This window comes from Stigmatopora nigra, chromosome 1 (genome assembly GCF_051989575.1).
Source record: "Stigmatopora nigra isolate UIUO_SnigA chromosome 1, RoL_Snig_1.1, whole genome shotgun sequence".
In the NCBI taxonomy this organism is placed as follows: domain Eukaryota; kingdom Metazoa; phylum Chordata; class Actinopteri; order Syngnathiformes; family Syngnathidae; genus Stigmatopora; species Stigmatopora nigra.
Genome location: NC_135508.1, coordinates 18,303,678 through 18,319,833, shown reverse-complemented (window position 1 = coordinate 18,319,833; position 16,156 = coordinate 18,303,678). Strand labels below are relative to the sequence as shown.

The window sequence follows — 16,156 nt, the reverse complement described above, 5'->3', positions numbered from 1 at the left end:
TAAGAAAGACAGTAGACTGTATAGTTATCTCCCAGATCTGGTATGATCCTAAACTATACAAACTACTACCTCATCCCATAGCACGCAGTTGATTCTTGAAGCCTCGTGATTTCTTTGCTCTTCCCATTCAAATGAAAAGAAACAATTTTGAAATTGTTTTGAGAAGTCAGTACCTGCAGTGCTTTCTGCGCCATTTTGCACCAATGCAGAACCCTACAGACAAGGTAGACAACAATGAAAATGTGAATATGTGTCATTCCAAGTCTGTTTGCATCAAAAGGAAGCAGAAAAAGGTGCAAACCTGCAGGCTCTGTTCTCTGGTCTGTTCTGCTCCAGACGCCCTTTGCTCGTTTTGTTTGAACTCCTCCTCCTCTGCCAACTGCCGTCTTCGCTTCTCCCGTCGCTCTTCTAACTCCTCATCTCGCAAACCTTCCAGATGCTGCAGGATTGGCACTTTCACGACTGAAAAGAGATTTTGGAATTTCATTCAGTTTGACTCCTGCTATGATTGAGAGAATTGCTCAGCCCTAATTTCCACAATAGACCACATAATTTCTAATTATCCAGGGGGAAAAAAACATTCCTAATCAATACCACTTATCGTATATAGAATCTTACCTGCAACACAATCGTGCATACTTTCAGCATCCAACACTTTACACTCATCTGTCCATCTAGTTAAGGCAGTGGGTATGCTTGAGAGGGTGCCTATCAAAAGGAACAACGTAAAGGATGAGTGTAAATTACAAATAACAAGCGCATTACATCAATAATAAAATGCAAAATTATGTCACCTGCTTGACCTCCCGTGCTGCTCTGCTCATGGAAAAAGTCATCAAATTCGTCATCGGAACGCGCTATGATGTGAACATCCTCATTTCCAACCAAAAGTCGAGCTCGACCACGAGATTGCAGAGGGAGGGTGCTGGATAGTTGTAAAATGTCTGCTGCTGCACTGGGACCCAACAACCTAGGTGGGGGGGTGGGGATGTTGAAAATTACAGTAACCATATAAAGACTCATGTAGCTTGTGGGAAAGATGCTTTGGAAACACAGCCATTACCTTTGCAAGATGAGTGGAGGATTTGGCTGACGGTTTCCAGGATAGTGGACATGAATGGTGTGCCCGCTGTTGGCAGTGAGCTGCCTAAGTGTCCGCTGGCTACGACCCATGCCTTGTGCTAGACGGCTGTTTGTGCCTGCTACACCGAGGGTGAGGGAACCGTGGTCCGCGTGGCGCACCATCAGTGGGTGGGAGCTAGGGATGTTGCCTGGGGAAGGAGGGATGTCGGCTAATGGAACAACAAAAAAAACAGTGGTAAGCGTCAGGGGAAAAAGCTATGCAATTTATGTAAACAAAAGCATTTGATGTTTGACATTCAGGTAGAGTGGGCCTAATTGAAAACTGTGCCAACTTACCGCTGTTGGAAAACATGTTGTCAAATTCAATGATGAGGTCATCATCCCTGTCAAACCGCTCAAAGCGGATGTGAGGGGCAGCATTGATGTCAGGGAAATCCTCATCCAACTCCATCTCTGAACCTTCGTCATCATCGTCCTCATCTCCTTCCTCATCATCCTGAGAATGAGTCGCAATCATGAGTTTTTGGTCAACATCCGATAAACAAACCACTGATTGAATCTAACCGGGTCCTCCTCCTCCTCTTCTTCTTCCTCCTCTTCATCCTGGCTGTCGTCATCATCATTGCTGCCACTGGAGTCTTCCTCTTGTGTGTGTTCCTCATCCTCTGGTTCCAGGATATTCATGGAGTCTAATCATATAGGACAAATTATTATTATTTCTGTGACAAAGCATATTGTTATGTTTCAAAACCATTTTTGATTAATAAATTAACCTTCTCTGTTTGCCTGGAGAGTGGATGCCTGACTAATATTGGAGGGGGCCTCTTCCATTAGCACATCCTCTTGGGATTGGTCCTCAGCACTTTGCCCGACTGAAGCCAAAACACCAATTAGAACTATCAAACCCTCATATTCTTCCACTTTTAAATGCAGACCTGGAACCAAGGCTTACCGATGATTGTACTATTGAGAGTACCGCCATCTCTCTCAAGCAGCTCATCAATCAAATCCACCAACTCATTCTCCACCTTCATCCAGCATGTCATGTTTTAAACAGAAACTAGGTTACACATGATGATATAGTGAACCAACATAGAATTAGCTGGTCTAAAACAACGGTAGTAACCTGCATTGCCTGCGTGCTGAGAACCTCTGGCTGACCAGCAATCACCACTGTATCGCCCTCCGTTTCTCCATCCATCAAATCACTGTCTGTTCCCTGCACCCTATGATTGTCCTCCACTGGCTCTGCCTCACCAGATTCACCTGTAAAACAAATGGCAGGCCTCCGTTAATTCCATCTTTGCAAACACTGGGAATTCTCGATGTAATTTATCCCGGGGAGGAGAGACACTGCAGATACTTAAGTAGCGTTAAAGTGAATGTGGATACCTTGATCTTGAGTGTTGCTGTTGCTATCGCGAGCAGCACCCACAGTGTCATGCTCGGTCTTGTTTTTGCTGGAGCATCCTTTACTCCCAAACAAGCTGCTGGGCTGGTTAACAATGCGGGACAGAGTTTCCAGAGGCTTGAGGGCAGCGTTCACTGTGTTGGCCATGTTGGGGCTAAACCAAATCAATATTTATCATTATACTCTCGAATCCACTGCGGCACTATTTGTCCACACACATTTCGGAAATCTCAATTACAATAGAGCCAAACACATACCTAGACAAATCCAAACTGTGAGGCACACGAGCCAAGTCACTGACCAGTCCTTTCTTGAGAAAGAGCCGGATGATATTATTCATGCCATTGTGTTGTGTCTTGGCTGCTGCTGTGCTATAGAAACTGGATGTGGAGGGACATGATTCCATGATGGTGCTGATAATGCACATGACTGCCTGAAGCCTGTGACAGAAGAAGAGTAACTGAAGTGTGCCACACTGTTAAATGGTTGTAATATTTTCCGAGTGTAATACAAGTCCTCCTTTTTACCTAGCATGTTTCTCAGCACCTTCTGTCATTCCTAAAGCTCGACTAAGAGCAGCCTTCACCTCAGTAACCAGAGCAACCTGAGCATCTGTGCCAGTGCCAGCAGCTGCAAGGCTGGCTAGAAACAGACGGGCCAAGGCTGGGGTGTCCTTGTCCTCTGAATTTTGGGTGTGAGGCAGCAAGTGGTCGAGCACAAATGCGAGCACACTGCAGTCCTGTGTAGAGAAAAAATGGATTAAGTCAAGAGAAATTTTGCACTGAAAGCAAAAGGCACCACAAAACACTCAGACAAAACTAAGCGGAACTTGTTACCCACCTCCTTGATGAGCTCAGACTGTCCTGCAGTGTAGCAGTAAGAGGCAATTAGTGTGGCAATGCCAACATAGGAGCGCACCAGTTCAGCCAGCAGTCTCAGGATGGTGGAGGTAGGCATTAGAGGTTTGCTTGCCTTTACCTTTGCAGCTTTTGCCTCCTCTGAGTTGCTACTCTTTTCTCCTTCTTGCTCTTTCTTTTCCTCCCGCATATCTTCAGGTGTAGAAACTGAGAAAAATCAGCAGATTAAATCACTAATAATCACACAAAAGTTCATTGAAAACCATCAAAAAGTTAACAAGGAAATTGGCTTTTCGAAGAATAACAAACAAATCACCTTCTCCTTGTGGAGTCCCTGACTGCGATGTTTCTGCCACAGCTCCGTCCGCCGCAAAAACTTGACTCTGAAAGAAAGGAACATTTTAAGCGAACAGGTTCACGGAGCTTGACAAGAATTAAAAATAAATCATAATTTTTCACTATGGTTTTATGAATTCTGTGTGACCACCAGAGGAAGGAGCTGAAATCTGGAAGTCAACAGCGAAGACATAGACTTACATTGATATGGAACGCAGACTGGGAGTCAAAGTCACTGCCCTGTCTTGTGAGACGGTACTGTTGATAAACATCATCACCGACATCCTGCAATATCTGACACAAGTCTTGACCACCAGGAACAGCTGCCACACGTTCTTCTGGACGCTCGGCTGTATAACAAAAAATAATATTTTCAGGAATCAATTTTGGTCAATGGTGAAATTTTTTTTAACATTAAATGTATGACATCTGATTTGCCCAGATGTATATTAAACGATAAAATACTCAATTATAATATCTTACGTTCTTCCGGCGCATGGTATGCTGCCAAGGCATTGAGCATGTCGTATATCACCTCCTTGATAGTGTCAGGAATGGAAGGCAACGGGGACAATTTCAGCGGAGTTGTTTTCACCAGTTGCACGGCATTGGGCCCCTTAATACGAAGATTTTCAAACTCGTCATCAGAAGCTATGGAAACAAAACACAAATAAATGGTAGTTAGCAAAAATAAATACCGTATTTTGAGTATTACGCGCACCCATAATTTGTGACTAAAAATTGGTATACGTTTTTTTTCCCACTTTTTTTTTTCTTAGAAAGAAAGAAGAATTGCACAGAGGTACTGGGAACTGGCAAATGCTGAACACACAAAATTTTGTGCGTCGAATAAATACGGTATGTGAACACAAATTTAAAAGCTAACAACTCAATGACAACTTGATTTGCTCACCTGTGCCAGCTCCACGAGGTGCCGGCAGAGCAATGCGGACACAATTGCTAGCGGTTTCAGCAAAGCACTCTGGGTTACGGCAGGAGGCGGGGCCCAAAACGCGCAGGATATAGTTAATTTCTCTTGAGCCGAGGCTGCCTGACACCACTCCAGAGGTGGTACTGCCTGCTCCACTGGTCACTGCAGATCTCACCACCTGTCAAAATCAGGAGGTTTTTACATACACCACTTCGTACTATTCCTAGGTTATGTTGATTCAGAAAAATATGCCATATTTTCACACCTATAAGGCACACTTCAAAGTAAAACATTTTCTTCTAAAGTGGACACCCAATAGGTCGGTGCGCCTTGAGTAGGCACTAAATTCTGCATGATCCTGACTAAATTTTATGCTTGCATTACCATATGTTGCACCCATTGACCGGGAGCGCCTTTTGTATGGGCTAAATACAGAAATTGCACAAGTGAGACAGCGCCCTTTAAGTCAGTGTGCCCCATAGGCGAGAAAAAATAGTAACTAAATAAGTACAGCACTCGACTGTACAACAACCTTTTCCATAGTGTGCCGAAGAGTAGCTGGATCTTCAATGATGTGTCTGAAGAGCAGCGTAACGAGGGGAGTGAAGCCATTGAATCCAGATGTCTGTGTCAGCCCAAGAATCATTCGAGTGCTTTTCAGCTCAGCAAACATCATGGCATAGTGGTGATTCCGTGTCAATCGTAAGCAGAGCCTCAGTGTAGCATGGAGAGTGTCTGGGTCCACAGGGACACTAATCATGCTGACGCAAGCGCGGATGAGAACGGTGGTCATGTCGTCACTCAGGCCTACAACATTCGAGCCTTGCATGGAGTCAGATTCTTGGGAAGTTGTGGGGCCAGGAGGCACATCCTTAAGTTGGCATGAAGCATCCTTGGGCGCAGTCATTTCCACTGCTGCGACAGAGTCAATATCGGTCTGTGTTTCTTCTGCTTTACACCGTTCTCCCTCTTCTCTCTCCGTGTCTGTAATGCATCCGGTCTTGGCAGGTTTGGGCAAACGTGGCACTCTTTGAACAGTCAACATTACTGGCCGCCGGTTCCCCGTCTCCTCATTGACCTACAACAACAATTGTTGTCATTCAATTGGAAAGGAACCCAAACACCAACTGTTCCCTGGACAAAGCATCTGTGTATACCTGCACCATGTTGTTAAACTGAACTGTATATCTCCTGCGTCCAGCTGTGAAGCGGACACTACTTTCCCCGGCTCGCCATGCCGAATCGATAGTACTGTTGTTAGAGGCGCTGTAACTGCACCAACGTCCCGAGCGGTCATCAAACCATCTCCAGTTGTTCCCATTAGGCTGAAGATACTTCAGAGGAAACACAGGTACAAAGGATTAGTTACAACCAGGGATGTACAGGGAGGGCGTAAAATACTATTTAAGTAATAATAATACATTAATGGTTGAAAACAAAAATAAATAATAAAATTCTAGTTGAGACCTGGACTGTAGGATTAATATTGTGGCCCATAGGATCCACATATATGGGTGCGGGCTCTTAGCGGTGTTCTGATCTGGAAAGAGCGAAGGACTTACCTTGTTCATTTGTGATCTCCGCTTTGAAGAAACTGCCATTTTCTCATAAAAGTCGATAATCAATAAAACTGGTGTAATCCACCTATTGAAAATATAAATATATCAAATGTTAGAAGGGGGAGGGGCACTTTTGTTGGGCTCATAAACCAAGAAACTCACTTTGGTGTCTGTATGTCTTTCTGTTCCTTGGCAGCTTGCAAACATGGTTGAACCACTTCAAGCAACTTAATCAGCAAATCCAGAATGCCACTTCTCTCTACCACAGTGGTGCACACGAGCTTCAGTTCCTTTTGAGGAAGAACAAAAGTGATTAATGCCCAGAATGTATTATCCCCGTCCTATCGCAAAAAGAATTTCCTTACCTCAAATAACAAAGTGAGTAACAGAATTCGAGTAGCCAGCTTTGATGCCTGGGGTAGTGTGGCCATCTGTTTCGTCCATTCAGACACAGTCTTTGTGTCACTGGTTGTTAGAGGTACAGCCGCCTTGATCAGCACATCTGCTGCATCCCACACCTAGAAACACCAAAGCTCAAACTTATTTGATCTCAAGTTCCAAATTTGGGACAAATGTAAGGCATCATTAAGTTCAAAGTCTCTAACCTGGTCGACAACCTGGCCGAGGATGAGATCTCTGTACTCAGGGCCACTCCGCTTAATAGCAGTCATAAGCAGGTCACAAAGTCGGTAGACTGTGTCAGGTAGCTCGTCCAGAAGGTGGAAGCAGCCAGGAAGCATAGCATCAGTGAAGGTGTGCAGCTCCTGTGGGTCAAGGGGTTCAGCCTCCATGAAGCGCTCTAAGCAGCGGGCTTCTTCCTCCTCAGCTCGTTCCCTAGCTCTCCTGTCCTCTTCCTCGCGTCGACGTGCTGCTTCCTAAGAAACGTGGGGTGTTATTCATCAAGTTTCCCCCTACTATCCGCTCGCTGGTTTGAATTCAGGTGCAATTTCAACATTGAGAAAGAAAGACATACCTCGGGTGAGTCAGAACGTTGCTCCATGCTGACTTCCTGGCCGAGTGACATAGCAATTGCTCTCATCATTTGGTCTTCTTCAGACATGGACAGATCCTAGACAAAAAAAAATGATTCCCTGAATGAATGATCGTTTCAAAAGTGAATGTCAAACGTGTTGCAAGATTTACCCTTACTGCTCCCCCAAGGTGAGGAGGAGGGTGTGTGAGGAGATATTCTGTGGCTTGCTCCATGGTACTGGTGTTCAAGAGGGCCTCCATTGCATGCTCTCTTGAGAAGCCCATATCCATCAGCTAAAATTTGAGAAACATTTCAAATGTTTTTTCAGAGAAAACATCAGTCACCAGAAAATGGTACTTTTTTTTTTTCAAGGACATAAACACAATTCCTGAAAATGTAATTCAAAAATGAAATCCAATTTACCTGCGTAAGCTGAGCCTGGTTAACCTGGGGCTCCCGTCTCTGAGTGGAATTAGTGGACTCCTCAGCCGCTCCCACAGCTGGCACGCCAGCAGGTGGTGCAGTGGCGGCTGGTGTCTCCCCGCTGGTGGTAGATCCACCTGGGGCTGCACTTGGTACCAGAGCGGCAGGAGGAGTGCTCTCCTCGTCTGGTCGCACTGTACCCTCTCTCTCTTTGGCTAGGCGCTCCTGGATGACTGGCTCACCCCGCAGGATGTGGCAAAGGATGGCAAGCATGGATTCAGCCATCCTGCCTCCATAAACTTTAAGAGGCTTCCTATTCCATAGACTGCGGATGCAGCTGAATGCTGCCTATATTCAAGGAAAAAAAAGAGCATCGTTAGCAATATGACTACAGTTTCTACAAATCATTTCTAACAACAGAAGCGTAACAAAATAAAGCAAGCAAAGGCCTACAGTGGGTTTAACATCATATCTGGTCTGCGCCTGATGACATTTAGGCCCAAATGTTGCTGTGGAGACAACTGAACCACATGTCACAACCCACAGTTCTATTGCCAGCATGCTCTTAGAAGGCGTAGGAAGCGCATTTGCAACCGTTTCACACAACTTACCATTTCAAGTTCAATTTACCCATTCGTTCAAGTATGTCCCACCTACTTTAGCATGAAAGTTAATTGACCTCAGTGATTATGCTTATATTATTGACTTAAAGATTTAGAAATACTTCAAATTAGGGAAGTCAAAGAATTTGAGTCATGTTTACTTAAAATATTTCGTTAGAATGATATGGTAGGTAACCAAGGTCACAGTTGGAGGACTTTTGTGACATATTTGCTATATGAATGGACTAATTAAAAAAATATTGGCGATTTATCAAGTCAGAATGATTGTTTATGGTAGGCATAATTTGTGCAAAATAAAAATTGGTTTGGTGTCCTTTTTACTATGCAACTGACACATACAAAGAGTTTTGATCAGAGGATACATTAGACTTGAGCCTAGAAAGCTTTAAATTCACCTTCTGGGTGACGATGAGAAACCGAAGGGCACTAAACTGGGGCGTGGTTGGCGTGACCCCAGGCATTTTGGCTGGCAGGGAATGTGGCGAGTCCAAAACAGTACTTGGATTCACCATCTTCTCCACTAGCATCAACCAAGCATCTAGGAACTCTCCTGTTCCATCTGGTAATTCTGTATGCTCAAGACCCTCTGACACAGGGACCTTTCCACCCATTGATAGGGCCCAGTTAAATGTCCTACAGTAAAAGGAGGGAGAAACGTGGAAAATCACAGTGCATCTAATGATAACACAAAATAAGTATAAGTTACTTACTCAAACAAGGCATCGTGTCCACCAGAGCAGAAAAACTTTTGAAGCATTAGGTGGTATGGGTATTTTCTTTCATCAAACAACATAGGCGATGTGAAGCCAACAGAGCAGATGAAAAAAGTGAGCCTGTGAGACACACAACAACACAAAACTGAAAGACACTTAATGACTGTTTTTTTCAAGTATATGGTAAATAGTAATAGTAAAATAATAATACATACGTAATACCCTTACAAAAAGGCCCAACTAACAAATAACTTATGAAATGCCTTTACGTAAAATTTCCATCTCTGAAGACAAGAAAATTCAAGTTGTGAAACGTAAAATATATATAAAAAAATCAGCTTTGCAGCCGTCCAAATCGCGAATAAACTGGTAGCATCCTGTAATTCATTTTGAAATTGAGGTAAGAGAGTTGCTCTCATTGGCCATCTACCAACACCGCACTGGTCTCCCATTGGTTAGGAAGAATCTGTGATTCTATTATGCTTTTCGTGTGCCCTCGCTCATCAGGGAGTTCCAACATGCCTAAATGACATTTACTGTTGTTTTGTGACTTTTTCCAAGTGTGGTCAATCTATAACTTCAGGGTTTAGTGGATATGATTTGGGGTGGACATGAAACAATTCAAGGATTTTTGTTTATATTATAAAACGTTGCTCTACTTATGAAAAAACTTTAATAAACATCACATTGATAATATACAAAGCATTACCTAAAGCGAGGAGTGGGTGTATAGGGTGGGGGCTGCCAGCTCAGACCCTTGGTGAGGAGTTTTGTTAGTGCAGAGGCAGTGGCTCGGGCAGCAGGTGTGGGTGTAGTGCCTGTGCTTGTGGCATGGTGGGAGCGGCGTTGACGCACTGGAGAACCAACACACAACTTCACCAGCAGGCCAAAGAGCTCAGCAAGTGCCCTGCCCAGCCGAGATGATGCTGAACATGAACAAATGACAACGTTGGTGAGAGATCTACTCAAATTGAAGAGCAAAACAACTTAAATTGGATTGGATAACTCACCAGAAAGAAGGGGTTTAATTTGTTTAATGCGCGTGGCCATTGCTGGGGTCAGCTTGGACTTGGCCTTAGGGTCTGTTGAGATGGGCTCGTCTGTCTCCATGGGAGCCAGGCTATCACCATCTAAACCCATGCCGTCCAACAGTCCGCTGCTACTGGTAGACTCTACTGCCTCTGATTCTGTTGATGAAAGCAACAAGTTGATTGGGAGGAACTTTAATTTTTAACAATTAAATGTTACCAGTTTTCCTGGAACCAGGTGTTGTGGTAGTTGCAGCAGTAGTAGAGGGTTTCTCCTCTTTGGGCAAGAGTTTTTGCATATCTGCTTGACCAAACTCACACCCTGTTGGCAGGCTGTATAAGACAAATGAGTTTAACGGTGTGTTTTTGGGCGATAGTGGCACAATAAAGGTGCAATCAGTAGAAATGATACCTGTTGGGTGTGCAAAGAGAGAGCAAAACTGTACTCTCCCACACCAGTGAACAGTAAAGTTGGCTCAACTTGTTGAGAACACTCAAGCCCAACTGGGATCCCCACTGATTGACAGAGATTGCCCTAATCTCACTCTGTTGAAAAGAGACAAAAAGAGAATAAAAACAATCAAAGACTCAAAAAAAAGTACGCAATTTTAAAGCATGACCCCACTTCTGACCCCCTATTCTCATCAAATCACCTAAATTGCAAACTTGAGTTATAGACAAATCATTAGTGGAATTGTTTTTCTGACCACTTTGACCTTGGACACAATTTATCATTTCTTCTGTTCCATGTTACAAATATCCTGCATATATGACAACCCATTATTTACCTGTGAGTTATCATGAACACAAACATACAAACACAGAGACAAACGGAACCGAAAACGTATTCTTTTTAATTGAAACAATCTGATTCCAAAATGAGTATTTACCTGTCCCACACGACATGTGTGCACAAACATTAGAATGTATGCGTGTGCCGCAGTCAGCGCATGTAGCAGTGGCGTCGCCCGAGCCGACAATGTGGCGTCAGTGACATGACCGGCATTAGCCAGCTCCCTCAGGAGTACAGATCCCCCGGGGACCTCAATTGGCCGATGTAGGGGCTCCAGCGAAGTTAGAATAGTGTCCAGTTGGCACAATCCCTCCTGAAGTACTTTAGGCTCATGCGAAAGAGTCTTAATACATGGAATGAACAGCAATAGTAGGGTTAAAGCACCAGTTGAAATTTGGTTTTTGAAGATAAGGAAAGGTGAAACTCAACTCACCAAAATTGACTTGCACACACCAGCAACAGCTTGGCATGCTGCTGAAGTGGGAAAATCTATAGGTAGGTTGGGCAACCCCAATATAGAAACCAGAGGTAGCAGCCCCTTCTGGTTCACAAACTCCTGACAGTGGTCATCTGTCGTATTGTTGCTAAGTATGGATTCTACAAACTTCATCTGGAAAAACGCCACACGTTAGGAATTGTTTTGCAGCTGAAATAAAATTAAGCCTACACAAGAACCCACACGTACCACATTCAAAATGTAATCCATTAAAGGGATAGGTATTCGCTCCTCAGTTCCAACCACCCTAAAAGGAATGTGTGTAAAAAATTAATGGCGCGAAGAACATAAAATAAATATGACATTGACTATGAATAAATATCAGCGTTATTGCTATCTTAACCCAATGTCAAACAATTCAAGTGGCACTGACTGTCTGTTGCTCTCTGCTTCCCCCTGCTGCTGGCTAAAAGTGTGGAGGGCCTCCTCTTCCTCTTCATCCTCACTTGAAGCTTCTTCAGCTGCGTGGCTGGAGCGTGCTGGTGGCACAGCCACAGTACCATCAGCTTTCTGGATAGATGGTTTTTGGCATACGTATTCGGGAGCTCGGCCCAAGTTGCATATCTCCTCCAGTAACTGAAAAAAAGAAATGAACTTATTAGAACGTCCAAACATGGAAATGACAAGAGAAAATCCTCAATGATTTTACCTTGATGATTGCAGTCGTGGCATCTGTTTTTAAAGTTGGTTGGTGTCTCATTAGTTCATCTACAGCACTTCCCAAATTTGATGCCGTGTCACCTACAGGGAGATTAATGCACGGCTCAAGTAGGATATCCAGGCCGCAAAAATGGCTCCGCAGGAAAACTCACCCAATGGGTCAGAACTGCGTCGCCGTCGCATGGCAGGTAGGTAGTCAGGGGACAAGAGCACTTTGAAGAGGCGCTCAAAGGGCTGACATTGAACGAATGAGAGGAGGCCTCTGGCATTCAGGCACAAGGCGCTGAACACATTGGGGAGAGATCCCAAGACTTCACGGGTAGCAGGAACCTAATTAAAATTGAAACAACAGTAATACACTGAAGGCCATGTGCCACAGCAACATGAAACACCTCTTAAATTGGGTATTGTTAAACTTGTTTCAAAAAAGCTCTCAAAACATACGTCTTTAATGAGGAGAGCATGGAGCATGACATCAGTGAGACCATTGTCCTGCAAGGAGGAAAGAAGAGATGGCTCCTGGAACACAAACACCGTCACAACCTCGGTTGCTACAAACCCAAAAAGGGACAAGAAGGGGAAAAAAAGCAACAGCATTATTAAAACACAAAAACACACAATAAAATGACAGAGTCATTTCAAGGAGAGTTTAACATTTTCAGAAATAACAGGGACGGGACTCACCAAGAAGAAACAGTGAGGGTCCGTAGTATTCTGCATTACTGATGATGTGCTTAAGTGAGGTAGGCAAGGATCCATCCATTACTTGAAAAAAAGTATGGAGAAAAAGAGTGAACACAAACTACAAACTAGCGTTTTAAAAAGGGACAGACAACAGCTTTCAGGGAAAATCTGTTTCAATAAAGTTAAAAAACTAATAGTGGAGACAAATTTAAACAATAGACCCAGGAAGTGAAACGTACATTGTGTGAGTTTCAGACGTCTATTTTCTACTTTTTACCTGTTTAAAATATAATAGTCTGTGTGCCATTAACGTGTAGCGTGACTTCCGTTACGTTTGTCCACAATGGATGGACGCTCATGCAAGCAGTCTTTTGCTTTTTTATTTAAAAATGTTCTCCATTATCAAAAAAGAAAGGAAAAATGCCTGCTTTGCATACCTAAGTACTTTATGCAACCTTCTTTCACATGAAGGCCACTTTTCTAAATGTCTTCTAATTCTTTTAGGGGGACTGTAGCGAATGAAAGGGTGTCACAGACTCACCATGGCGAATGCCATCAGAAAAGGCAGGGTCTTGGATGGCTTTCTTCAGGAAATTTAGCATTGACTTTAACAGGGCTGCCCGCTGGGGAATACATTGCATGCCTAGAGAAAAAAAAAATATATATATAAATATTTGTTCTTTAGCAATATCTAGTGTTCTTTGTTAAAACGTAAGGCCCCCACCTGCACGGGGAGTGATTGCAGTGCTGCTCTGCACTTTTGGCTCTACATCTGGTCTGGAAGCAGAAGATGTTGACGGCCCAGGGCTGCTTTCCATGGTCACATCCAATGCTGTTGTATATATAGTATATAAAGTTAAATATAATAGAGAACCTGAAAACCTTGGACTTTTTTTTTTTAATGATTTCGCTGACTTACTCTCCATGTCTGTGTCCATGTCTTCAGACTCTACAGTAGGCCTTGGCCTTCGGATCTTTGGCTTAATAACAAACGGGCACTCTTTTCTTGACAGGTCCACTTCATGCTACAGGTGTCAATTACCAGAGAAAAGAATGACTCTGTAAGTTTGTTTAAATTTCAATGATTCGGGACATCGGAGCCATGAGAACCGACCTCTAGTCTGCAGATGAAAATGGAAAGGCCGCTGTGTGACTGGAAGGCAGCCATGTCGAGGTTGGTGATTAGGTCCACGACCCGAACCGCTCTTGTTACAAAAGTAATCTGATCTTGCTCGTCTCCCAAAAATTTGATTACCTGCAAAGAGGACAGATGCTATCAAAAAGGAAACAGCTTTGACAGGGGACGAATGTTCAAGGCAGCAATGTTTACCTTCAAGAGGGCTTCCATCATTCCACAAGAGACAAGGGCTTCACCCCCAGCATCGTAGCTGGCCAAATGATAGAGGAAGGAAAAGAGTGCAGTGGCAAACTGGTGTGGGTAAGGTTCCATCAAAGGATCTGGCGAAAAGATTCAAAATTTAAACCGCCGTACAGGGTCGCCAATCCAAATGCAAGCAAAAGAAGACTCACCGATCATTGCTTGTATACAGTTGCGCACTAACACAGGCAAGAAGCCGTGGTAGGAGGCTGTGCCGGTGCAGTCAATGATGTTGGAAAGTTTGGGTGTTCTCTCCAAATGGACAATGGATGTTAAAGTGCGCAAAGATGCCGCTTTGATATCCTGAAGAAAGCATTGTACCTTTCAAACTAAAGCTTACACGACCGTCAGAGTGCTTAGATGGGGAGGTCACCTACCACAAGTTGTTTGTCTGTAATCTGCAAAACATCCACAAGCTCCTCTATCAAGCCATTATACAGAATGCTATTCGTGGACTCGCCAAGTGCATTTGAATAGACTGCAAGAAGAGGCAAAAAACAGATTTTCAAAGATGAACACCTAATGCTAAAACGTTCATTTAACTCAGTGGCTGTCATTGACGATCTGAAACGTATCGGCTTTGAAATGGGAAGGCTTGCAAGAAAACCATCGCCGTCAAGACTGAAAGATGAGTAATCACAGCCCTCCTCCCACTATTAGGAATTGGATATTACCATTGCCAGTGGTAGGCCACTAGTTAAATATTAGGAAGAGAGTACATGTCATTGAAAGCTGTCACCACAGTTGATTGCCAGGGTTATTCATTTTAATTTCATCAAGACGATTGTTAATTTTAAAATGAATTAATTTTATTTGTTATAATAGGAAATTTGGAGAACACCAAGAGCAGACTGCTGCCTAGCATCCAAATTCAAAACAAGACATGCATTTTATTTTTAAATGAGTTAAACTATTATCCTCCTCGTTTACATCTGACAGCTTCAACTCACCCAGTATTGAGATGGCGTGCAATCTGGCTTGTACAGCCTGCAGCCTCTTCTTGTGATTTGAAAAGCCATGAGCCAGTCGAATGTGAGTGAAAAGCAGTGTCTGCTTGTCTTTAGGTATGTTGTACATCACTGTGAGTGACTCCATGATTTCAGATGGACTGTCTGAAATCTGAGAGGGGAAAAAAGTACAATGTTTAAGATTCAAGGGGAAAAAAGTAGAATTTTTAAGATTCAAGTTCAAAATCTGTGTTAATGTCATTCTGACCAGTGCATACCTTGTCAAGTTGCTCAATATGGATGTAATGTAACGTGTTACTGCTTGTCTGTTGGAAATATTAGTTAAAAATAATTAATTCAAGATATACAAAAATAGATCATCCCATATTCCATAAAATTGTTATGTCCAAAACATTTTGTCTTTACCTTCCTCTCCACTTTGACTTCAGGGCTTGGTTCAGCATAGAACTCAAAGTGCAGTGTTGTAGCGCTGGGAGGATACTTCTGGTAGGCAGTACCATTGGAAGTGAAGGGGGGGAAAGTACAGCTTGCTTGAGTACCCTTTTTACCACTGATTTATCAATCCCAAAATCCTACATCGACAATATCACAAGTCATTTGCAGATCTTTACCGTCATTAGAAGATCCCTACAGCACTCAGCAAGGCCAAAGCCATTCTCCTTTCCTCCCCAGCTCTGCAAATGTGAACAGAGACAAAAAGGTTACTTCTAGTTTCAAGTGATGATGGCGATCCATGTTTACTCCACCTCAGCCAAATGTTGCAGACGCGCCAAGAGAGGTGTTCTTTTGTCAGATCCTAGCCTTGTTATGTAGTTGGACCGCTTACTGAACACGTAGAGGAGGTTCAGCACAGACAGGACAACTTGCATGTCACATGACGCCAACAAGGTGGTTAAGTGCTGCAAAAGAAAAAGCCAAGATCAAGGAGTTTTATTAGTGATTGTGACTACTTGCACGACTCGTTGGTGTCGGAGCGTCTATACGTAAACATGACCTAAGAATATCACCATACTGACCTCAATGGAACTGTAGAGGTGCCTGGAGAAGCTGTACTCAATGAGCAGAGCTGTAAAATTGAGCACTGCCAAAAGCAGGGCTTTGAGCTGGCTGTTGTCTGGCCGGTCACACACCAGCAGCCATGACATATTCTCCACTGTCTGGCCGGCATCACACAGAATGCCGTCGAAGCGGTCTAGCAGATCCACCCAGTGGTACAACTCACACTGTAAAGGACAGACAA

The 16,156-nt window shown here is 43.6% G+C and overlaps 1 protein-coding gene across 1 annotated transcript in view; it reads right to left on the bottom strand.

Moving 5' to 3' along the window:
* huwe1 (HECT, UBA and WWE domain containing E3 ubiquitin protein ligase 1) overlaps positions 1–16,156 on the bottom strand; it is a 31,989-nt gene that overhangs the window by 10,408 nt on the left and 5,425 nt on the right. The window contains exons 5-58 of the mRNA XM_077724347.1: positions 15,933–16,139; positions 15,663–15,815; positions 15,528–15,590; positions 15,322–15,399; positions 15,174–15,221; positions 14,899–15,067; positions 14,326–14,426; positions 14,101–14,251; positions 13,901–14,028; positions 13,685–13,825; positions 13,490–13,595; positions 13,295–13,402; positions 13,112–13,213; positions 12,571–12,651; positions 12,331–12,437; positions 12,039–12,216; positions 11,876–11,967; positions 11,600–11,802; positions 11,416–11,473; positions 11,164–11,340; positions 10,828–11,073; positions 10,350–10,483; positions 10,158–10,270; positions 9,920–10,096; positions 9,619–9,835; positions 8,907–9,029; positions 8,592–8,829; positions 7,574–7,921; positions 7,321–7,443; positions 7,151–7,246; positions 6,783–7,052; positions 6,543–6,695; positions 6,340–6,467; positions 6,181–6,262; positions 5,776–5,952; positions 5,151–5,696; positions 4,601–4,796; positions 4,171–4,338; positions 3,889–4,037; positions 3,668–3,734; positions 3,335–3,558; positions 3,022–3,233; positions 2,752–2,934; positions 2,476–2,648; positions 2,210–2,349; positions 2,036–2,111; positions 1,857–1,955; positions 1,648–1,772; positions 1,420–1,579; positions 1,064–1,292; positions 795–970; positions 619–708; positions 302–462; positions 174–213 (exon numbers count right to left, since the gene is read on the bottom strand). Of these exons, the coding sequence (XP_077580473.1) occupies positions 174–213; positions 302–462; positions 619–708; positions 795–970; positions 1,064–1,292; positions 1,420–1,579; positions 1,648–1,772; positions 1,857–1,955; positions 2,036–2,111; positions 2,210–2,349; positions 2,476–2,648; positions 2,752–2,934; positions 3,022–3,233; positions 3,335–3,558; positions 3,668–3,734; positions 3,889–4,037; positions 4,171–4,338; positions 4,601–4,796; positions 5,151–5,696; positions 5,776–5,952; positions 6,181–6,262; positions 6,340–6,467; positions 6,543–6,695; positions 6,783–7,052; positions 7,151–7,246; positions 7,321–7,443; positions 7,574–7,921; positions 8,592–8,829; positions 8,907–9,029; positions 9,619–9,835; positions 9,920–10,096; positions 10,158–10,270; positions 10,350–10,483; positions 10,828–11,073; positions 11,164–11,340; positions 11,416–11,473; positions 11,600–11,802; positions 11,876–11,967; positions 12,039–12,216; positions 12,331–12,437; positions 12,571–12,651; positions 13,112–13,213; positions 13,295–13,402; positions 13,490–13,595; positions 13,685–13,825; positions 13,901–14,028; positions 14,101–14,251; positions 14,326–14,426; positions 14,899–15,067; positions 15,174–15,221; positions 15,322–15,399; positions 15,528–15,590; positions 15,663–15,815; positions 15,933–16,139 (8,290 nt within the window). The remainder of the gene's footprint in view (positions 1–173; positions 214–301; positions 463–618; positions 709–794; positions 971–1,063; positions 1,293–1,419; positions 1,580–1,647; positions 1,773–1,856; positions 1,956–2,035; positions 2,112–2,209; positions 2,350–2,475; positions 2,649–2,751; positions 2,935–3,021; positions 3,234–3,334; positions 3,559–3,667; positions 3,735–3,888; positions 4,038–4,170; positions 4,339–4,600; positions 4,797–5,150; positions 5,697–5,775; positions 5,953–6,180; positions 6,263–6,339; positions 6,468–6,542; positions 6,696–6,782; positions 7,053–7,150; positions 7,247–7,320; positions 7,444–7,573; positions 7,922–8,591; positions 8,830–8,906; positions 9,030–9,618; positions 9,836–9,919; positions 10,097–10,157; positions 10,271–10,349; positions 10,484–10,827; positions 11,074–11,163; positions 11,341–11,415; positions 11,474–11,599; positions 11,803–11,875; positions 11,968–12,038; positions 12,217–12,330; positions 12,438–12,570; positions 12,652–13,111; positions 13,214–13,294; positions 13,403–13,489; positions 13,596–13,684; positions 13,826–13,900; positions 14,029–14,100; positions 14,252–14,325; positions 14,427–14,898; positions 15,068–15,173; positions 15,222–15,321; positions 15,400–15,527; positions 15,591–15,662; positions 15,816–15,932; positions 16,140–16,156) is intronic.